Raw genomic sequence first — 23,419 nt, forward strand, 5'->3', positions numbered from 1 at the left:
AGGAATCCTTTTGAAGACCATTGTTCAAATGGATGTCTTGGGAATCCTTTCTCCATCTTTAATTATCAATACAAACCATTTCATCAAAGTGAACATTTCCAGGTCTGTCCCGGAGCCTTGCAGGTAGGCCACCCCATCCAGCTCTTCATTCAGGAAGGATGAGGACAAGGTAGGTGAGAAGACATTGTGGACAGACCGGAGAACTAACTGCTGGCTGGTTTCTCTTGTGCTCCCAATTGGTAACTGGCTGCCTCTCTGTGGGCTTCTTTCACTGGCTACATTCAGCCTCCTAAGATTCTAGTCTCCTACCATCCTTTGTTCTGGTGTTTGCTACAAGAGGTCATGATATTCTGGAACAGGCATGCTGAGCAAAATTTGGAATCAGACCCGTGTTTCTGCCTGAGCCGTACTGTCTGTGAGCTCCAGGGAAATCATATAACCACTCGTAACACCCTTGACAGAAAAGAATGGTATCTACCTCTTCTAGCTCTTATCACAAATGATGTATATGAAAGGCTCTGAAAACTGTACAGACATAGGTCAGATTGTTCTTGGGTATTAATATTAAAATATCTCTCGTTAATCGCAAAGGCATTGTGGCAAGACAACCATTTACAACCAAAGATCCTTTTGCAGTTTAGAGGGGTTACAAGAGAGTGACTGCCCAACTAAGGACTATATGTCACAGCGTCTTTTTATTTGAATGAGTAAAAGTGACTAGCTTTTACTAATTGGATGTGGGCAAATGTGATATGACTTGGAAGCTAAGGCAGTTAGGTGTGTGTGTGTGTGTCTCACCTCCAATTTACTTTTTACCTGAGATGAATGGAGAAGACATGCAGAAAGTGGAAGTTATAAAATGAAAGACACCAAGTCCCTGAATCATCATGTGGAAGGAAGCCACTTGCTGACCAAGAATCCTTAGATTATTGTATAAATGAGGAGTGCACTTCATGGTCTCTTAAACTATTGAAGTCTTGGGGTTGATTTATTATGGTAGCTATTATGTCCTGAAAATAAATGAGATAAAGAGATCGGGAAGGTTGTGGCTCAGCTTGTGCACTCTGGCTGGCAATGTCACCTTCATACCGATTCATTGGGGAGGGACTGAGGCATCCTGAAGGGATGCCTTTAGCATGGTCGGTTATGGCTGTCAGGTGGTTTGCGTGTATCACCTTGTGCATCCCACCCCCTTGTGCGCATGCTTCATTCTCAATAAAGTACCAAGCCTGGTTGATCTAGAAATGACTCAAAGCAAAGGAGAGATGCACACAGATGGCATTCATGCTTTTGTTTCTCCCATGGAATCAGCTTAAAAACACTTTTATCTTCATTCTTAATTAGCAATAACATGGAACAATGGAACAGATCTTTTAGCCCAGATCTTTCTCTCTCCCTCCCTCTCCCTCTCCCTGTCCCTCTCTTTCTCCTACCTACCTACCTACCTACCTACCTACCTACCTACCTACCTACCTACTTACCTACCTGCCTACCTACCTACCTACCTATTGTTGCCTAGTTATCACCTCCTAGCAGGACTTACGTTCTCAAATCTTCTTTTCTTAGCCCCAGTTTGGCCAGAAATTTAAACCTAGGGAAGGACAGAACTCCGCAATGCAGAAAGGGAAGTGGTGTTTATTCATTTTTGCAGTAGTGGGACTTTCTTTCCATTCCTTTTCTTTTGCCTTCAACACAAGACCTCCCTGACCTAAACCTTTCTTAGATACACAAGCAGGCCACAGCTAGCATCCGCCTGCCTTTCCCCCTTCTTGAGCTCTACTCGTGGTCCCATCTGGTCCTCTGCCTTTGGGCACGCTGCTTCTTTTTGTCTGTCTTCTACATTCTGAGTCCTCTCACCAAAATAAATTGCCATTTATTTTTGTTTCAAGGTCCCATTCTCTGTGAGGTCCTTCTCCATTCTTCTAGGCCAAGTCAGTGATTTGACGGCCCTCTGTCCATGCCACGCCTCTGAGCATCCGTGGTCCAGGGCCGTTTTCATTTGCACCTGATCACAAGCTCCAGAAGCTTCTCGTACTGCTCAGCTTAGGAAGAGGCACTGACATGCAATGTAATTTCTACATCCTTATGTTCTCTGTCTGATGTTCTCTGTCTTGTTTGGGCCTGGAATGGATTCAGTCCATAGCTACCCACCCACATGCGCTTCCCCCACCTCTTCACATGTGTGCCTGTGTGTGCATGGACACACACACACATACAGACACACACACAAGCACACACAGAGACACACAGACACACACAAACATACACACACACACACACACACACACATGCATGCTTGCACACACTCGCCAACACCACCTTCTACAAAGGTCTCTGCCTTCTAGAAATACTGCTCTGGGTACTAGCAATTAATTGCATTCTCTCGGTTGCAAATTTGCTCCCAGATCTCCAACAGAAAGCTCCAGTTAGTTCTGTGGAGTGGGGTTGTGAGGCCATGCAATCATTTTAGGGCTGTCAACTGAGCTGGACTATGGGATGAGCAGACCAGAGGAGGGGAAGGGCTGCACACACACAGAGGCAAGGACTGGAGAGAACACATGAATGGCAGACAGGGAAGGTAGTCTTGGTTCTTCAGGTCCCCCTGATCTGAGTTCCACAAACCCCAACCCAACCAGGCATCCCAGTGCATGCCCCCCTCTGTTTCGAGAACCAGTTTCATTGGTTCCTATTTCTTAGAACTCAAAACACTGTGTTAAAAGAAATTTTACTTCATCTTCTTCACTGTGACCTTCTTATGGTCAAGGACTAAGTCTTCATTGTGTCACCAGAATGTAACTGAACACATGGGAGGTGCACACAGTAGGAGTTTTGAGTGAGTCCTGAGCAAACAGACATGACTCTGAGTCTCTGTGTGGGGAGTCCTGGCTAAGTATGTCTTTCTAGTCAGAGTCTTTCCCTGCCCTGCCCTTCTTGTACAAAATGTTCCCTTGCTGCTATCTGCCCCATCCGCATGGCCTACGTCCTCCTGCTTCCTGAAGTCTGGGCTGTGACAGATATCATTTCCATGAACATTTTTTGTTTAAAAAAATACTATGTCTAGCATATTAGTACTTGTGTGTGATGGGAGACAACGCCTTCAATTCAATTGCATTGCCTCAGCAGATACCCAAGGTGGCTCCTGGACCATTCATTGAAGAAACACGGGGGGGGGGGGTGGAGGGGGAAAGCAGGCTGTGTGTAGAGACATATAAGTAGACCTTTTATTTTTATTATTTTTTTTGAACCAACCCAACATTTCCATCGGCAACTGTCAACACAGCTTAGGACATGAGCATTGTTTTATTTTTTATTTTCTTTTTAAAAAATCTGTTTAAAATTAAACAGGTGTCATTTTAATTTTGTCTTTCTCTCTTAGAAAATGTATTTATGTCAATGCAGAAAGCCTCAAGACCCGTGGGCAGTTTTGTAGTGTGTGTGTGTGTGTGTGTGTGTGTGTGTGTGTGTGTGATTTAAAGCCAGGTCTTTTCAAAACACATAGGGGAAAGGTCTGGGAGGTGGGGTGTCAGCATGTCAGTTCTTGTTTTCTAGAAGCCTGGATTCTTTGGCAATGTGGTGACTTGGATTCCTTGGGGGCAGGGCATAAGAAATACCCCACATTCTGGTAAGAGGGAGCTTTATGAGGTTTAAAAATAAGCAGGGACATGGGGGAAATGAAGGATTTCGGTCCCCATCCAATGAACATGCTTTCAAAAGTGGCCTGAAGGCCAGGAGAGGGGGAAGGAAGCCCCTGCTCTCTTATAAGCCTCCAAATTCATTTCAAGCCACCTCTTCAGCCCTCGGAGTATGGCACATCAGCCAGAGAGGGGTGGTGACGCTGCCATGCCCCCAAACACTGACACTTTAAGAGACCCTTAGAGACCCACTCCCTTAGAGACCTCCCCAGTTGAAGACCCTCTTCTCCCCCACCTCAGACACAAACTCAGAAACATTGGAGAGGTGTTCCCTGTGTGTCCCCCGGGTGCCCTTGGTCAGCCTGGAACACGCTTATCTCCGCTCTGAAGTCTCTTGGTGGGAGGGCACACACACAGGTGCAACACAGAGACATAGAATGGCTTCCACCGAGAAGAGGGTGATTCCTCTGTGGTTTGGGTTTGATGTCAACGCACGCAGAATGAAGCCCCTCCTATGCCCTGAGTTGGAGCCAAGAGATGGCAGCGGCCTGATGAGAGCAGGAGGGTGTCTGTCACTCAGATTTGGAATTCCTTCAGGGTCCTTTGTCACTAACTTCAGGAAGAGAAGACAAGACAATAAGCGGAACCTGGTAGGAGAATGAAAATGACTACAATGACGACCAGGTGAAGAGAGCATCCCAAGGCAGCCATTGCCCAGGCGGCTCCTTCTCATACCCTGACAGCTGAGTGAGGGAGTCTTGATGCATCTTGCTGGAGACAGGGCAGATCCTGCTCCTTGGGGGGAACTAGAGTCAAAGGAATAGTTGGGTGGTGGGATAGAAGGGGAGGCTCAGGGCTGTGAGTGGCAGGATGGGGAGAGGTGGATTTGTTGCTGTTGTTGGTTTGTTTTCAATTAAATACTTTGGACAGTGGGTGCCTTCTCCAGTCCATTGGATTGGTTAAGTTTTGCCCTTTCTGTGCAGTGCCAGGGCCTAGGTCAGGTGAAGTTCCTGGGGCTCGGGTCCCGATGCATCTGCTCCAGGGATGCGCAACCTGGGAAGGTTGGTGAGGGTGCGCCCTTCTCTCAGGAGAAGTCCTAGGTCTGCCCTGTGGCGGTCTTGTTCCGGCGGTTCAGAACCCCTTGATGTAGCAGTAGGCCTCCAGCGTGGCAAATAGTATGTAGAGGAGCCACAGGCTTACAAAGAGCCACGTCGTGGCAAGCTTGCAGCCACGAGGACCTCCGAGCTCCCCGCCCAGGTGGGGCCGCCGACGATACAAGAGCACACTGAGGCAGACAAATGCAAAGATGGTGAAAAGAGTGACCGAGAAGGCCAGAGTGCCAGCGGACACATGGAACTCCTGTCCCTGCATGGCCCAGTAGATGGCGGCCACGGACCAGGCCAAACCAATACCCAGGAAGACATTGACGGCATTACTGCCTGTGACGTTGCCAATGGAAGCATCTGCATACACGTCCTGCAGGGCAGCAGCTTTGCTGGCAAATGTATCTGGAAAAGGACAGAGACAAATGGGAGCTGTGGGAGGATGGGCTGGGCGGGGCCTTCTGAGCATCCTTTATAGGCAGCTTGGCAGCATGGGCAAAGGGACCACTTCCAGCTCTGCTACTCTTGAGCTGTGTGACCTTGAGGGCATCCAATTATGGGTCAGGGTTTCCTAGTCTTCATCTGTAGGTATCTGAAGCTTCCTACGAGCTAGTCCCATCCCAATATTTACCTATCAGGTGTATCATTCCCCACTGACTCTGTTTTTAACAAAGAAACAATTCATAACATCTACCCAAGGAACTTTCACATCCCCGGAAGCAGGTTGCCACTGTCATGTGGGCCATGTACTCACATAACTTCGACAGCGACTGAGAGATGCCCACGTGTTCAGGAAAATAAGGGCTATGGCATCTACAGAAGGTCACTTAAGTTAGCTAAAGACTTGACTCTAGAATTCCTGTGGAAGAACCCTGTTCATAACATCCTCCCACAGCCAAAGAGTTTCATCAAGAGCCATGCAATCAGAGATATGAACCATAGCATATTCTTCTGAAAGCCCCAGTGTTGTCAGGTGCTTTCTGGACCAATTTTGGGGTCTTGGAAATACCTTAAACTATGTCCCTATGCAGTATTTCCTGATATCTCAGTGTTGCCAAGTTTCCTGGATCTCCCAGAGAAAGTGTCTTGGTCTCTCTTAACTATCATTTTTCAGGATGGCTCTTATCTATCCCTGGTTATTTTCCCCATATGTTTTTCCCCCTCACATCTGCCCCTTACCCTCTGATGGCTGAGGCATGTCAAGGCCTGGAGAACAGTGAGCACAGGGCATCTCACCTGCAAGGCTCCTGGCACCATTTGATTTCTTACCAGCAGATTCACTTCTCTAATAGCCAGATTTATGACATCACTAATTCATAAAGCAGTCCTCCCAGCCCCCAGTCTGAGCTGGGCTTTCAGGAGAAAGATTTCCTGAAATGTGCTGTGGATATAGTGGGATGATTCATTTCGAGTATTAACTTGGTTAGATGGGGATTGGTCGAATGGTATCTGTGGGTGTGTCTGTGATGAAGTTTCCAGAGACTATTAGATCCTAAGGGCTGTGAGTCAAGGAATGGACACATTCACTAATGAAGTCATAATTCAATGGCATTATTAGGAGGCACTGAAAGGCAAGAGGGACCTAGTTGGGACAGGTATCTCACTGGGGAACATTTCTTGGGGATAATAGCTTGCCTTGGGCCTTTTACCACATTCTTTGTTTCTTGTCAAGCAAGATATGAATTGCTTTTCTCCATCGTATCCTTCCTTGACATGTTGTGCTGACACCCCAAAACTGTGAATAAAATGGATTCTTCTGTCTTTAAGTTTTTCTCTTGGGATTTCTGTCATAGCCACACTGAAGAACTTAATACTTAGGATTGACCTCTGGAAGGGTATCTTTCTTTGCTACAGTGAAGGATGCTCCTGATTTACCCTGTAGACCTTTGCCTGGTGAGATTTAGTACAAATACTTGAATCTAGCAAAAGCTTAGAGTTCAGATGCTGCAGAAACCCAGATTGAGTTAAGTAGGGAGCCTGGCCTAATTCCTGCTACTTAGTATTTGTCATTCAGGCATGGTTTCCATAGGACCTGCCCTGACTCAGCTTAACTCAAGGTTTCCTGTTTGACACCTTTACTTCATAGGAATTATTAAGATGGATTTTAATTAGTTGGGTCTTGTCTCCTTTGCTAGATGTTTTTAGCTGAGGGCTGAGGAGGAAACATGTCTGCCTTGACTCACATAATAGATCTGCAACCAGCACAACACGGTATCAGGCATCTCGGGAGCTCAGTTAACATTAGTCTACTAAATGAATTAATGAATAGTTACCGCGGTTTGCCTTTGGATGCTTAGAATAAGATAAACAGCATGGAATTCCTCACACTAGAGGACAGGTCCCACTAAGGTTCTCATGCCAGTTCTGATAGGAGACGCTTTGACCTCAAAGGTGACCACAGGAGCAAGGGAGGCCAACAAGGATTGCAGGTATCTCTATGGGGACATCTGTAAGCAGGCTAATCTTTAAACTCTCATAAGCTGTCGTAGGCAAATGGAAGGGCCTTATTCTGTTTATTTAATTACATTGTATGTACCTTATTAATATAACATGAAGGCTAAGAAATCGGGCCACTCACTTGGTTAGGTACCATATACTCGGAAGGCCTCAGTTTCCCCTGACTAATAAGGTTTTGATGAGCAGGGCAGGGATTGGCCATGTGAATTGTTTGTGACCCACATGGCCTGCTGTTTCCGATCTGAGATTAGGCAGAGTGTAGGGGTCATTTAAATGAGGGGACATCCTCCCTGCAAACTTAAGCACTCCTCACTCTCACCTGGCACAGAGGTGCCGAATGCCACAAAAACAACAGCTGTGACCGAATCCTTGAGCCCGATGGTGCAGCCGAAGTGAGAGGCCAGGTCCCCGATGATGGCGGTGAGCATGCCAATAATGAGGATGGAGACCACGAAGCAGGCCCAGCCGTGGCAGTACTCTGTGGGGGGCACACAGGCAAAAAGCACCTTCCAGAAGACCGTCAGGAAGTGCATGACGTAGTCAAAGCAGGATGGCAGCCTCTCCTCTCCAGATTCGTCTTCATCCTCATCCCCTGCTGGAGATAAGATAAACAGGCCCGAGAAAGGGAAGGGAGGTCAGAGATCCCTCCATGAAAATGTCAAGTCCAACCCACGTCCCAGGCATCCCAGGCCAGAATGGGGATCCAGCTTTCTCTGGACAGCTGGTGGGGAAACAGGGTGGGCACCACACAAACGGTTGGGAAATGGGAAACAAACTGGTCATGTGACCGACCACTGATCAGCTTAAGTGCAGGGTGCTGAGTGAGCACGGAAGAAGGCAAACAAGCCATGGGATAAAGAAAAAGAATAGAGAATGGGATTAAGAGGCAGGGTGGGAAAACAGGACAGGACGGGGTGGGGGGGTGGGGGCAGAGGAGGGACAAAGGAGGCCGGGACGGGATGCATTTGATCTAGGCAAAGAAAACAAATTTGGCTGTGTGGTTGTTCAGTCTTCACTGGGTGCCAGTGGGATTCCTCCTGTGTTTTCTAACTTGTCTACAGCAATAGCAATCATAATACTGTCGTTATTCATCTCCAGGGGGATGGCTGTCATTCTAGATCATGGAGGTAGACCAGAGAGTTAGTACCATCCCTCTGATATCCCATGGTCTATGCTCATCCTTGCTAAGAGATGTGGATGCATATGCCTCTCCAGTGGCCCAGGAGAAAAATGTGCCTTAGTTTGGAAGGAGCAGAAGTCAGGAATCTGGATTCTAATTCTAATTTTGAATGAAAGAAATCTTAGCCTGGGGCACTTTACCTATAGTTTCTGAGCTTCAGTTACCTCCTTTGTGAAGGGGAGGGGGGCAGAGTATGTGGCCTACATTCCTTTTGTTGTCTCTTGAGGGGCACAGTCAGGTCATCAGAAGGGACACAGCCGAATGGATGAGAAAGCAGGGCAGCAGCAGCAGCAGCAACAGCGAGCCTCTTTTCCTGGCTGTGAGTTTGCTCTGGCTCTGGGGCCTTAGGGATGTGACCCTGTGGGTTGCTATGACAACAAAACCTCATGGAAAAAGACAAGGCCAGTAGTGCTTGTCAGTTCCAGAGAACTATAGTATTGCTGAGAGACAATGCAGGGGCAGCTGGGAGACCCTGTCCATCCTCATTCCAACACATCTCCAGGCATCTGGGGCTTCTGCCTGGGCTAGACATGGGTCCTCTTGTAAATGTCAAAGGAACCATCCTGGGTGGAGGTTAGTTAAGGGGGTCAAGGCAAAACATTTTGCTAGCTCTTGATATCTAGTCCTATAAGGCAGAATTATTTTCCATTTTACAGAAAAGGAGGGCAAACCAAGGAGAAGATAAAGAACGGTGGGGACTTGAGCTTCCTCTGCACTTACTTAATAGTCGTTCTCCTTAGGGCCAAGAACATTGAAGACAGAGAGCATCCTTGTACTAATTCACACAAAAGGATCAGGGTTGGAAGACAGATGTGGCTATCTCTTTCGGCTGCTCAGTGAGATAGGTAAACATGTAGGACCAGAGCCAGGAAGACCCACTGTAGACTCCCCTGGGAAGTGATAAGCCACAAAGCTAGGCTTGATCTTCTTTCTTGGGCATTGTCTGTGCTCCTAGCAAGGCTATTTTTAGGACCCGCTTACCAGCACTAACAGTGATGGCTTCCATGAACTGGTCCCTCCAGGAATGGGTCCCCACAACCAATGCCAGGTTTGTCTTCTTGATCAGCTTATCCACTGTACTCTGTCATGGAGAGAAAAACTTGGCATGATAAAGTTAGAGTTCTCAGAACCAATGAGGCCTCTGTGTTACAAAGGAATGAAAGATGCCCTAAATTGCTTGGGTTATAAACATTTTCCATGAGGTGGCTTTGGATGGTGTCTTCTAGGATGAACTCCTGGTTCCCCTTTCTTTGGTTGTGAATTCTGACAGCAGGTGCTCAGAGAAATGTAACTCTAGAGGGTTTTTGTGGTCTCTCTGAGACAGGGTCTCTCTGTTATGGATCTCTGGTTGTGGTGGAATTCTCCATGTAGACCAGGCTGACCTTGAATTTACAGAGGTCATCTGCTTCAGCCTCACATGTACCTGGGATTAAAGGCTTGTGCACCACCACACCTGACTTGAAATATCACTATAGAATAAGATGTCAATAGGCCTTGCCCTGGAGTAGTGAGTTTTGGTATCTTTAAAACATACACTTAGACAGTTATGGTGACACACCTAAATGCTGCCTCTCCTACTTATTTGATATTCTATATCATGTTTCCCTATAGTATTCCTAGTGTACAGATAACCAGCACTACTTGTTAGATGTTATAAATGGGGAAATGGAGACTTGAGTGAGTACATGATTTGTTCAGTTTCTATTTCACACTCTCAGTAGTGAAATCAGAACAAGGCCTTATGGAGAGATGGCTCAGTGGTTAGGAAATACCCAGTTATACTCCTGTCCCCCACCTTAATTAGCTATCATTTCATTAGACCTCACTGATGGTCTGACCTTGAACTCATAGGACTCTTCAATGATGACCTCTAGTTTGGGGTGTTCACCCAATACTGGCTTTCCCATCTCTGCTATTCTCTTGGCCTCCTCTTCCTCCACAGTCAGCTTCCTGTCTGTCACTTCTGCAACAAAAGAAACAACAGACTAGCTTTAGCACATTTTCCATCTCCCAGAACGTCATAGCTCAGAGACACAAGGAGTGAGTGCAAAGCAAGCAGCCCTCAAATACTGGGTATTTCCTAGCCGCTGAGGAATTGCTCCAGCTCTTGGCCTGAGTATGTCTAACATCTCTTTCTACTAAGTGCCAGAAACTCTGTGATCAGACCATAAACAGGCTCCTGGCAGGCCAGCGATAAGCATTTATCTTTTTGTTTTATCCCTGGGTAGGCAATCTGACTCAAAAAATTCCCAGTGAATGATACCAAGTGACGTCCCCAAGACATTTGGTTGCAGAGCTGGGAAGGAAGGCCAAATCTCTTGATCTTTAATTCTTTTGAATTGCTGGGTGTGGTTGTCTACTGCTCCATGTAAGAGTTTTGGGAGATACATGCATCCAATGGCCCTGCCTACTGGCTCCCATTAGCATTTGTTTAACACAGCTGTCACTGTTCTATCTATGAAAGAGAAAGGAAAATGTTTGCAGAGATAGCTCCACTTCATACGGGAATGACATCCTCACGGTGAGAAACTCGAACAATATCCCAAGGAACTGCATGGTGTTCCGATGACAGATCCCCCAGGATTTCTATACAAGGGAGGGACATTTCTTCTGGAATAACAATAATATAACTCATTAAGAACAAAGTTCTTCCTTTATGTCCTTCATAAGCTTTCTGTGAGTCACTCTGCCTCTTGCATCATGGACTGACAATCCCTTCTCATGCTGAACAGCTAAACAGTCTTTCCACTTCAGCTGGTGAGTCCATTCTACAGCCACTTCACCATGAAGACATGTTTTCTGGATTAGAGTGAAATAGAGATTGGATCTTTTTATTCCCCTTTGATTAGAAAATCGCTCTTGGCAGCCTGTTTCTTTCAGAGCTCATTTAAACATCCCCCCATCCAAGTCTACATTCTCACATGCAATTAGTTCTTTTATTCAGCTCTTTAATTGCTTTCATTCCACACAGTAAACCTCCCACAGGAATCCTCTAGTCCTTGGATAATCCCAAGGACAAAATGGGTTGGAGGCCAAGGAAGTCTTTTTTTCTGAGGCCTAGGAATTAGTGAAGTGAGGGGCAGAGGAACTTGGGTTCTTGTGGCTGCAGTGAAAGCAACTCAGGGAAAGACTATGAACCACGATGGGTGTGGCTAAATAGAGAGACTTATTTATATGAAGATTTTTCTCCTTGGAGAAGGGCAGTTGACAGTGGCACAGGCTACAGTATCTGAGCTAGTTGTTGGAGTTATTGTTTTCTGCAACCAATGGGAAGGCGATCCGGGACAAGGTCTTGGAGCTGTCCGTGGTGCTGCACCAGCCTAGCGCTGGTGTTTGTTGAAGATCTAGGTCTTTTTTGTTGTTGTTAGACTTGTGCTGTGACATTTCCTCACACATGTGTAATGCATTGTAATTGATATGGACCCCTCCCCTCACCCCCTGTCACCTCTGTCAAGACTCTCTCAACAAGTCTCCATTCCACATTCATACATTTTAGTTAGATTTTGAGACCCTGTTAGTTTAACCTGGGCTGTCTGCAAAATGGTGGATTTGGAGCTATATGCTGGAGAATTGTAGGCTCCCTAGTTGTTTACTCAACTGATGGCAATGACCCCCTAGTTCCCAGAACCTATCGTGGTCACTAGGGTTGCAGGTTGGGAGGGTTGTTTTGACTTCCTTTCCCTTCTGGTTGCCATTGGTGAAAGAGTCATTCTTGTGCAGGCTCATTGTAGATGAGGACAGTTGCATTGAGTTCATGATGAGAATGGCTGTACAGTGTCCAGACAGAGAATGGGATGGCATTCTCTAGATCTTCTTCTTGTCCTCTGGCTTTTGCATTCTTCCTGCCCCTTTTCCACAATGTTTTCCAAGCCTTAAGGAGGGGGGGGTCTACATGTCTTGTTTACCGTGGGTAACTCACCTTTCACTTATTCTCCGTTCCTTTTTATACTTCCAAGTTGGATGGTATCTTCTAGCAGCCTCACCTCACTTACTTTAATATGGGTCTCTGGTGAGTTTATTCTGAAGGCAAATCTGGGAGTCTGAATGTGATGGAGGTATTTGCAAGGACAGCAGTCCTAGAAATGGAACTGCAAAGCATTGCGGGGAGAAGCCCTTAGAGAAGGCAGAGAAACTCCTTAAAGAATGGGTAGCCTTTTCTTCTTCTCTCTGGCATTGGCATCACACCATACTGCTTGTCTCAGCAGTGACAGTGTCATTCTGCCCCTCCCTCCCCAGTTCCCTCATGTCATACTTTACATGTGCCATGAGAAGTTTATACCAATATAATGAGCTCTCCAGTGACACATAAATGTACCTGTCTAACCCCTTGTCTAGCTATCAATCTAGCACTATATCCATCTGGCATATTATTGATTACCTGCTGACCTGTCCACCCCTGTGGTGACAGCCACTTTTTGTATCTAGCCTCCTGCAAAAATCTCTTTGACAAGCAGCCAATCCTCTATGATTAAGTCACCCAGAGCCCCACAGAAGCACTGTTTATATCTGTTAACTGACTCTTTCACACACACCTTTCTATAAACTCTGACTTGCAAGTTATCCTCTCCTTTTTCTATTTTTTTTGTATAATGGTCATTACTTTAAGTTCAAGTTAAGTTAATTTCTTCAAGTTCCAATCATAAAAGACAAAGGATAATCACTCCTCAGAATTTCCAGTGAGGAGAACAAAGGAGAGGTGATCTTGATATTCAGGCCGACTAAACAAACTCTCAGTTCTAGGAATAGAAAGGGAAAGAGGTGGGGGTGGGAGGGAGAATATAAGTAAGATGGAAGATTGGACAAATACTGGAAGAACAAAGAGCCTTCCAGGCTAGACAAGGATGGACTGTGAGTGCTCTAGAGACATTCCCACAAAGAAGCAGAGGTGGGGCTAAGTCTCCCACTTTAAGGCCCCTGAACTTGATGAGACAGCCCAGGACAAGCACATTTACTCTCGTTCACCACCAGGCACTGTTGTTTCTGTTCTCCCAAGAAGGTCGAAATCAAAACCTGAGCTGTCTGGTAGCTATGAAGCCTAGTGAAGGGCACCTCAGAGGTCTACAGGCTGAAAGGTATAGGGCATCCCCTCTGCGTTTTATATTTCTATAGGCATTTGAAAGCATGTTAAAGGTGCAGTGAAACTTAAACCAAATCCAGATATGTGCATTAGAGAGTGAAGGAGAGAGCTGGAACAAGGGAACCTGAACATATTCGTGTGGGGGTAGTATGAGCACAGAGACAGAAAGAACAGCATCCTGGGGGTAGAGTACAGAGCATAGAGCTGGAGCTAGCCCTTATCCTGGGGGTAGAGTACAGAGCATAGAGCTGGAGCTAGCCCTTATCCTGCTGGCATAAAAATAAACAAGAAGACAAAGAGGTTATAGCATCATTTTCACAAAAGGAAAACACTAGGTGCACTTTTTGCTTACGACTTCAAGGAGGCTAATGATCTTGCTACATCTATTGCTTCTTCCTAAGCCCAAGGGTTGGCCTGTAGGTAACCTCGAACACCAGTGCACTCTGTAAGATGTTTTTTTTTTTCTCTCAAATGGCCTTAGTGCGTGTGTGTGTGTGTGTGTGTGTGTGTGTGTGTGTGTGTGTGTGCGTGCATGTGTTTAAAGAACAGATGAAATGTAAGATGTTCTTTTAAAACATCTTGAAACTGTCTTGTGGAGCCCATTCCATCTGAATTGAGTACAGTGCTCAATTCACAGAGGGCTGCCTTCTTTTTTGGTCATGAGGTTGGATGTTGTTCGTGAAGGGCTCCCACTCATGCCAGTCTACTACATACTCAGAGTATGTCCACATCCTACACAGGATCTAAATTCTGAATGAGTATCTCTCTCTCTAAAATAAAGTCCCTACATGTCTTTCTTATCCAGAACCCTGTTCCCTCACAGTTTTCCTGATTGGAGCATATGTAACTTTAAGGATAAATGACGAATGAATCTAAATCTAGCAATTTAAGTCTCCTCTGTGATGAGTTAGCAGGTCTTGAGGAACAATAAAAGTCTCTCTGTATATTTTTAAACAAACTACCTTTCATGCTCTAGGCAGCTACTGGTTGTTTTTCCCCAGGTGTCTGGGGTCAGTCGTTTCGTTTTGAATTCTATGTCAATCCTGTTGGAGATTCTGGTCCTAACTTTTATCCTAACTCACCCAACAATAAGATGCAGATGAACTGAGATGCATGGAAGTTTATGATCTACTGTCCTCTTGGAAGGTTTTCTTTTAACAACTAACTATGCGTTCCCCCACATTCACTGATGAGAATGATGCTCAAGGAGTTATCTACTTCCCCATAATTACACAATTATGTAAGGGGTCTCACAGTCTTGGAAGAATCTGTCAGGTTATCTTGACCCTGAAGTTCCTATTAAGTAAAGTAATGGATATTGATCTTAAACCAAGTAATAGCGTTGACAAGAATAGAAAAGAGGGGAAAGACAGACACCTCTTACCTGGAGATAACAGGAGCGCTGTTTGCAAGTGGATACCAGAGAAGAGGGAGAAAGAAAAGTAAAGAACATTAAGGTCCCATCTTGAAAGTGTCCCCTAGCTTTGTGGCTCCTGACAGCAAAAGGAAGGCAGTGGGTTTAGAAGGTGAGAGCTCAAGAACACATGCAGACAGCAGCATTTGAGCATGTGCAGCGTTTGAACATGCGCAGCAACAGCAGCAGCAAGAGGTGTGAGAAGCTGGAACAACTTGCTGAACAGTAATAAGAAAGTTAGCACCACACCTTCCCTGAACACATGAGTGCTAAGGATGGAGGCATGAGGATGGAAGGACCAAGTGGATAAAAAGGGTGCTAAGGTGATCACCATGACTCAGTCTGAAAAGGAGTGAGGACTAGTTATCATGGACATGGTGTGCATCTAGCAATCCTGCCAGAGTAGCTGGCTTGCTGATGGCAAGTGAAGCATTGGGCTTGAATGTGAACTCCAGATAGCAATATGCAAGAGTGTAATAGTGTTCACATCTATGATTCCCAGCTCTAGCCTTACAATCGATCATGCTCTACCTCCTACCACCCATAAGGTTTTCACAGTCACAAATGGTATCTTAGATACCATTATGGCCAGACTTTTGACTTTTCCCTAAAAGAATGATATAAGGAAAAAGATGCATCCTTCAGACTGTTGTCCCTGAATGATTTGTAATATCTTGGACTTCAGAAACATGGACTCCTATTTTGTTGCACCTGTCTCATCTTGCCCCTGTAGTTAGTAATGTTTAATAAAGTCTTGTTGTTTACTATCTTGAAAATTGGTAGTGTTTTTGTTCAAAATGGTAGGTGAACTGTAGAACAGAGGGACTGTCAGACCAAGACTTGTATAAGAACAGGAAACAATAAAAAACATACACAACACAGGATGTCTCTAGCTTATTTTTGTTTGTGCTAAACTCTCTCGTCTCTAAAGTAACCTGACAGGTTCTTCCCATGATTGAGAGACTCATTACATGAAATAAGAGCTTTGCTTATGCTAAACTCTCTTGGACTTCAAAATCCACCAGTTAAAAAGAAATGATTTTTCACAGCACATTTTCATCCTGATTGTATGTGTAATTGTACACCCCTCACACCTTGGCACTTGTCAGGTCTGGCGACATCTTGCTACATACTCCTGGTAGAGACTGATAAGGAAGAAGAGTCTGCGTGTATATGTGGGGATATCTCTAAACTTCTTTTTCTAGTAACCTCAAGGAATGCAACACATGCCTGAGACCCTCCGTATGTGTAGACAACTGCACATTCATAGCCACTGAAGATATGTGTGGACTCAGAATCTACATGGTGTGTAAGTAGGTGAGCAACAGTCAATTTTCTTAGTTGTTTCCATTTAGACTGTGAAGATAGTTAGATGGCCAGTGGGTATTCTCATTACATTGACAAAGATAGCAAGGGAGGTAGTAGTTCATTCTGCTCCTTCTATGGATCAGCAGGAAGAGCACTTCAGACTCTTAGGCTCAAGTGAAGATCCAAACATATTAATGCACCGAGGCAAACCAGACATTCTCTGCTTCTTGTCTTCATGAATCTGAGGTTTAACTAAGGAGGTATGGATGCGTCTGTGAGATCCAAGTAGGTCAACTTTGAGTGACTGACGACTGCCAGGGTGTTTTTTCTTGATTTCCCATGTATTGATCTTCAGGGTCATATGAGAATTATTTATCCCTGCTCAGATACTCTAGAGACAACCAGGAAAGAAGATCTCTCAATGATCTTTTGGGGGGGGGGCACTTGACAAGTTGTGTCCCTGGATGTGGAAAGAAAAGAAAGAAATAGGCCTCACTATTGGATAGCGCCTTCTTGCCTTTCTACAGAGGTTTCCTATGGCCAGGCACTGACCCAGTAGCCCTGACAATGCAGCACTCATCCTTGCTAAGAGAAGTTCACACTTACACGCTGAGGTTTAACTCCATGCCAGGACAATCTCATTTTCTCTCATTCTTCTTTTTTTTCCCCCCTCTACCGCAGATCATGCAGAACTTTTAATATCACCTCCGAAGGCTGTTGTGTTTCTCAGAATAGAGTCTCCTATTTCAAGTGCAGTCCTTTTTAAAAAATTCAATTGTCATTTTGACCATGCAGAGATGATGCCAGCCTGAATGCCTAAGCCTCTCCTAGACAGCGGTGATAATGAAAAGCAATTTCCACTGTACTGTCTCTCACTCTGAAAACAGTAGGGCATCCTGCAAATCAGAATGGATTTTCATTTGACTCTGGATCTAGACAATTGGGTTTTATAACCTTTCACCTCATGGTCTAATGCCAATATCAGGGAAGAACTGAAGAAACTGAAAATTAATGCCTTAGAGTCTAGGGCCTAGACCATAGGTCAGGTGGCTGGAAAAGCCATACATTCTTCACTGAAAACGTCCATCTTGGCACCTTGGTCTCTGGGAAGATCTGGGGGCATACCACACAAACAGTTTTCTGAAATCCTTTCTCCTTACCTTCCCTCCCACCCCCAGGACTAGGCTTCCTAAGATTTTCCTGGAATCATCTTGGTGAAAGGGTAAACTCAAATAGGGGGCATCCACAGGCATTTGCACCAGCCAGATCTTCTGAAGAACACAAGGCTTATCTTAGGATATTTCCTGTCCTGCTGTCTGTTAGGAGATTCAAGGGAGAAAAATTTGCACTTTAATAGTAAAATGAAGGCATAGTTGGACTTGTAGTCAACTCCTCCTCTCTGGAGCCACTGCCTTCCTTCAAGATGCTTGGGCCATCCAATGAGCTCCTTTCGTCCTCCCTTTGGTGAAACTGTCTTACATGGGACTTGGGTATCTTTTGTCTCCAGCAAATCATAGAGATGTGTAGTCACTGAACAAAGGGGATGTGATAGAAATGAGGTAGATCAGGCACTGAGACAATTTCTGGGAATATTCTGGAAAATGAGATCTGGAAGATAGGCTGGAGTTTAGTGTGAGAGGCCATGGGATGAGATTCTCTTTCTTCTGGCATCTCCAGTGGTCAGGCTGGTGGGAATTCCTTACTCAGTGGGCAGCAGAAGGCTGAGCTTGCTTTGCCCCTTGAATGCCAGATGTGTTCAAACCAGTGCTGTCACAAAACTGTTGAGTTCTGCAGACAGTTTCAGGGGACGATGATAATTGGTCATCGTTTGAGGAGAAGCCCTGCAGGAGAGCTTTGAGAATGTCTCTATTGACCTCATTCTCTTAGATCTATTGTTGTAGCTCCCTGTTGCTGGATATGAAACCAATGAAGAATGGTCACCCCTATAGATGAAGAAGTGATTTTGCATTCCCATATCTTTTTTCCCCAACATTTTCAAAGTGGTAGCTTCTGGTAATTTCCATTAAATGAAGAAAGCTTCTTTTCTATTTTCTCTGGTGGCATCAATCCAGTGTCAGTCCCTTAAGAATGAGCCTCTGGCTGGGATGTTAAGATTCATGCTCTACTACGAACAAACAAACCAAAAACAAAACAAGGAGAGGGTCTTCTTCTCTCATTAGAGGTGAGAAGTGTCTTGAGCTCTGAGCAATGTCTTCACTTGTAGATGTCAAGCCAAGGCAGATATCCATGAGCTGTGCATTGGCTGTCTCTGGTCTCTCCGTGATAAGCATCATGCTCTTTTCTAGGGCCTATTTGTTCAGGGAACAGTTGAAACTAAAACAACAACTTACCCTCTCTTTTGGATTTTCAATTTTCTGTTTTCATTATCTCAAAGCAGCCTACATAAGAGACTTTGTTTTAGACTAGGAAGAAAGGTAAGATGAAGTGGATGAGATGGTAAGGGAGAGTGTAGAGCTTGAGATTCCTTGTTGCAATGTTACTTCAGAAGTCATTTCTCTCCCAGAGAGTTCTCAGAGACCATGGCCAATAGTATACCTCCTCATGTCATGGTCTACCCAACTGGGAAATAGCCAGATAGTGCACTTACCTCTGGGAAGAGCAGAGAGGCCTGTGGGCCATTCTGCAAGTGAATAGCTTGCCAAGCATTCAATAGACATTGAAGAATGCAGCAGAAAATGGTCAAAGCATTATGGCAACATGGGTCCCACCCTTCCTTCAAGACCCCTCGCCCACTGTCAATTCAAGCTAGAGTGAGGGGTGGCAGAAAAGGGGCACAAACATACAACACATCACATTCCTTTCTTTTTCTTCTCCTCCCCACCCACCAAGGAGTTTTCACATTGACAAGCTATAGTATGGAGACAGAGGGTATTTAAAGTGTAGGGGACAGTAACAATACTTGGATACTTGGATAATACAGAAATAACTCATTAGGGCAACAAGGAGTTGAGGCTGCAGTACTGCCCAGAAGGTGGGAGAGGAGGAATATGGAAATAAACTATGGTTAAGAAGGCAGAGATGATACCGAAACAGGGTGAGAGCAAGAATAAAGGAGGGAAAAGAACAATATCTATCAACAGGAGATGGAGATGAGAACAAAAGGTGAGGGCAAAAATGATCACTTTTTCTTCCTTTTAAAAATCATTTTCTTGTTTGTTTAAATTTTCTTGCGTTCTTTTTCCCTTTTCCCTTTCTTGGCTGTTGCTTTGATTTAAAAAGAATCTCACACCTGATATTCCACGTTCCATCCATTTCGGTTCACCAAGGGCAATGAAGAAATTCTCTTGCCTCTCGTACTCCTCCTCATCTACTATTTTAACCCTTATGGTTTTCCTGTAGGGACAACAAGAGAGAGAGTGTCGACTAGGTGGGCAGGTTGGTTGTTTACCTGAGTACAACCTTTAGCAATCGTTCCCATCACTCTTGGCATAGGAAGCCCTGTCCTGCCATGGTGGCCTTAGACAGGACTATGGTGGATTATTCTGTCTTATATATAAAAAATGCTCTTAGCTTCTCTTGTTCCTCAGTCATAGTTGTTCTTACAAGTGAGAAGGAAAGGGAACCAGGAGGACGAGGACAAGTGGGAGCCAAGAGGCAAGAGGGGAATGGGAGGGAAGATTGGGCTCATGGTGGGGAGGAGTCATTTTAGATCCTGCTAATGGTTAGTAGGAAGTCAGTTGGGCAGCACATTCCGTTGTCACATGGTAACAATAGCATTTCTGTAGGCATCGAGTAAATGACCTGGCCACTGAGAATGATCCAAAACCCGTCCACAATGAACAGATAATCTGCAGAACCTAGGTCTTCAGTCCCTTCTTTTACCTCATTTAGAAAAATTTTAAATGACAGTATTTATGAAGAGAGAGAGAGAGACTAGAGAGGAGAAAGGAGGTAAGGAGAAAGGGGTCTATTAACTTTCTCATTCTTTATCTCATAAGGAGGTTCAGGAGTGAGGACCAAAATAAGTGTCAGCTTCTACATGGTACAGGATTCCTGTACTATCCTTGTTATAAAGGGATGCTATATTCCAAGGCTGATCTTCTAAATGCTGATTAGCCTGGGTTCCAAACACAAGGTTATAGAGATTTTGTCCCTTTCTGGGTCACAGTGGAGTGTCTGTTACAAATAAAAGCAAGCCTATCTTTGAGAGATACTCCCCTCCAAAGATGCACTTGAGCCTCATTCAGTCACATAGTCACATGGAGAGGTTGCATGGAAGACTTGGATTTTCATGCTTGGCTTCTCTTGGCCAGTGATGGTTAGCAGCTCCTGTTAGAGAACTAGCTGGAACTGTTTTTCTCTGAGATTTATTTGTGGCAGGGAAGACCCTGGGACCCAAATTCTCACAAAGGGAAAAGAGAATAGGTGATAGTTTAAATGTCCTCAGATCAGCTTGGTGTGGTGGTACACACCTTGATTCTAGCACTGGGGAGGCAGAGGCAGGGAAATCTCTAAGTTGAAGGGCAACCTGGTCTACAAAGTGAGCTCCAAAATAGCCAGGACTACACAGAGAAATCCTGTCTTGAAAAATAAAAAATGAAAACAGGCCTCACATCCTCTGATGTTCCTTTGACATTCTGAAGATCTGAAGACATACTTTACTTCGCTTTGCTAGTAATAAAGCACAAGCAGTATTGAGCTAGTGTGTGTGTGTGTGTGTGTGTGTGTGAGTATGTATATGTGTGTGTGTATGTGAGTGTGAGCATGTGTATATGTGAGTATGTGTAAATATGTGTATGTATATGTGTGAGTGTGTGTATGTGTTGTGTGTATGTATGTATGTGTGCATGGGCATATATGTGTATTTGTGTTTGAGTGTGGTATGTTGTGTGAGTGTGTATGAGTGTGCATGTGTGTTTTACTTAGGATTCTTTTTTCATACCTTGTTGGGTGGACAAAAGACAAATATCCTTGATGAATGAGCATTTGGAGGTCAAAAATTTCTCTGTGTATAAGACATGAGTGTGTTTTGCTACCAAAGGGGACTGTTGCATGAGATCAGAGTGGGCCTGCCTTAGAGAGATAGGATGATGGTTTGGTCGAGGAATACTGACCCCTAATCCAGCAGCTCTTCCTCTAGAGCACAACTTATTCTAGAATGGGTGGTCTGACATCTTGTTGGAGACCAGAGGCATACTAGGCATAATAGAAAGCACAGCTCTGTCCATTCTGAGACATCTCCTGGGCTTGCAGAGAAAGCTTGCCCTGGGGTCATAATTCTCTCTCTGCTGCTCCATCTGCCTTCACATCTAGCTTCCCTTAACAGGGGGATTGGAGTAAGGCAAGGAGGTCTTTGATGGAGACCTTTACTTTAAGATCAGTCAATGTCAAGGAGAGAAATAACCTTTGATTGTAGAGATGTGGCAGATAAGATGGCTCCTATGGGTTCCTTGTCGGAGTGAGATGAGCTATGACCAAATATATTGCTTCTCAACCTCCCGGGACAGAAACTCAGCCTTGTGGATAACTGTATGTCTGGAAATGTGCTGAGAGTTAGTTCCCTCTGATTCCTCCTTTCTGTAAACAAACCTTGCCTCCAAACTACATCATGGAGAACTTTACTTATCAAACTCTCAGAGTTCTCTCTCTCTCCCACCCACCCATATTCATTTTGCCACCCCAGAATAATGGCCGTTGGGTCTTGAGGACATCTCTATGGATACCATGTGACAGGTTGGCAGGTGTTAGGACAGAGAAAGAAGAAGTGAAAAGAGCAAGAGAGGAAGAAACAGGAATGTAGAAGTCAGGAGAAGGAGGAGGAAACATAGGCGAGAGGAAGAATGGAAGAAGACTGTTACTGTTAGTGTGGAGGACAGGGTACTACACCTTTCTGAACACTCATATCCACCATGCGGGGGCCCATCATCTCAATGACGTAATTCTTGTTTTTCTCATACGCCTTATCATCAATTACCTTGATGTGAATTGTTTTGCTGTGGATGGAAAGATAAAGTTTCATAAGCAAGGGCGAGGCAGCTGGAGAAGAAACAGGGAAGAAAAGAGAAAGAGACCCAGAAGGGTCCAAATTGGCCCTAGTTCCACAAGTGCATGGAGGAAGGTGGCTGCCCTGGCCCTCCTCCAGCTTCAGTGAGTCCTTTTGAATTTCATGGGGCTGTGTGTTATAACTATACTTGAAGACTAGAGGTAGCTCAGGCTTTATAGACAAAGGTTCCGAGTTTTAATCCCAGAGATGCTCTGTGATCTTGGACAAACATACAAACAAGACAAATAACGTTTAGATAGTATCAAGGGTTATGTAGCACCTCCTTTATCCATTAGGGATAATTTTCAAGACCCCAGTGAACATATGACAACATCACAGATAGTACCAAACCTTATAATGCTGTCTGTGCATACCTATGATAAAGTTTAGTTTATACATGAGACACAATACAAGATAACAACTAATTATACAATAGAAGAATTATAACAGTGCCAGTTAGGCATGGGGGTACACACACTTGTAACCCAAGTACTCCGGAGCCTAAGGAGGAAGGTTGGTGTGAGTTCAGGGCTAGCATGGACCACACAGTAAGTTTGAGGACAGCCTGGACTACAAAACCAATACCCTATCTCAAAAGACTAAACTAAAACAAAAACCACTCACACTACACTATGATAAAAGCTGTTTATAATTGATGAATGGTTTCCTTCTGGAGTTTCCCTTTTAGTATTTTCAGACAATAGTTTCATAGGCAATAGAGACTGTCTGGTTCCCACACTTAAAACTTAAAGCCATTAATGTCTATACATTGTAACTATTAGTGAGTTTCACTGTGACATTTTCAGAAATGTGTACCTAGTGCTTACCAGCATCCAGCTCTCACTGCCCCGTCTCATCTGCTTCTCTCCCCGCTCCCCATAATTCCCCACAGTTCCCTGTGGTCCTTCTGGAGACTGATGAAAGGCTACTGTGCACATAAGAAGATTGCCCTGGTAGGTCTTCTCATAAAGCTTATTCTCCATCTCTTTGCTTTTGGAACAAGGAAGAACTTTTTTTTTTAAACTTCTAGAACCAGCAGATGATGACTGAAAGTGCTTATTTTATAAAAAGAACAGAAAGGAAGGGACAAATAGGCCTGTGGGAATCGTGCCCAGAATAGTAGACTCTTGCCCTTTTGTGTGGTGGTAGGGATCACAAGGAGCCACGAGAACTGCTCTGTTTGCGTCACACAATGTCTAATTTGTGGTGATGGAGGAGATGCTGTCTACAGACAAGATGCTGCA

The 23,419-nt window shown here is 44.7% G+C and overlaps 1 protein-coding gene across 2 annotated transcripts in view; it reads right to left on the reverse strand.

Moving 5' to 3' along the window:
* Positions 1 to 3,275: 3,275 nt before the first annotated feature.
* The window catches only part of Slc8a3 (solute carrier family 8 member A3), a 133,418-nt gene continuing 113,274 nt past the window's right edge, over positions 3,276 to 23,419 (reverse strand). Inside the window, exons 3-7 of one of the 2 annotated variants that reach the window (XM_029484916.2) lie at positions 19,422 to 19,525; positions 10,211 to 10,335; positions 9,354 to 9,453; positions 7,512 to 7,670; positions 3,276 to 5,140 (exon numbers count right to left, since the gene is read on the reverse strand). In XM_029484916.2, coding sequence (XP_029340776.1) covers positions 4,764 to 5,140; positions 7,512 to 7,670; positions 9,354 to 9,453; positions 10,211 to 10,335; positions 19,422 to 19,525 — 865 coding nt within the window. In that variant the 3' untranslated portion in view covers positions 3,276 to 4,763. Of the gene's footprint in view, positions 5,141 to 7,511; positions 7,788 to 9,353; positions 9,454 to 10,210; positions 10,336 to 19,421; positions 19,526 to 23,419 lie in introns of both variants that reach the window. The other variant, XM_021178775.2, reaches the window with a different exon arrangement.

This window comes from Mus caroli, unplaced genomic scaffold (genome assembly GCF_978045245.1).
Source record: "Mus caroli unplaced genomic scaffold, Mus_caroli_1 scaffold_14, whole genome shotgun sequence".
Lineage (NCBI taxonomy): Eukaryota > Metazoa > Chordata > Mammalia > Rodentia > Muridae > Mus > Mus caroli.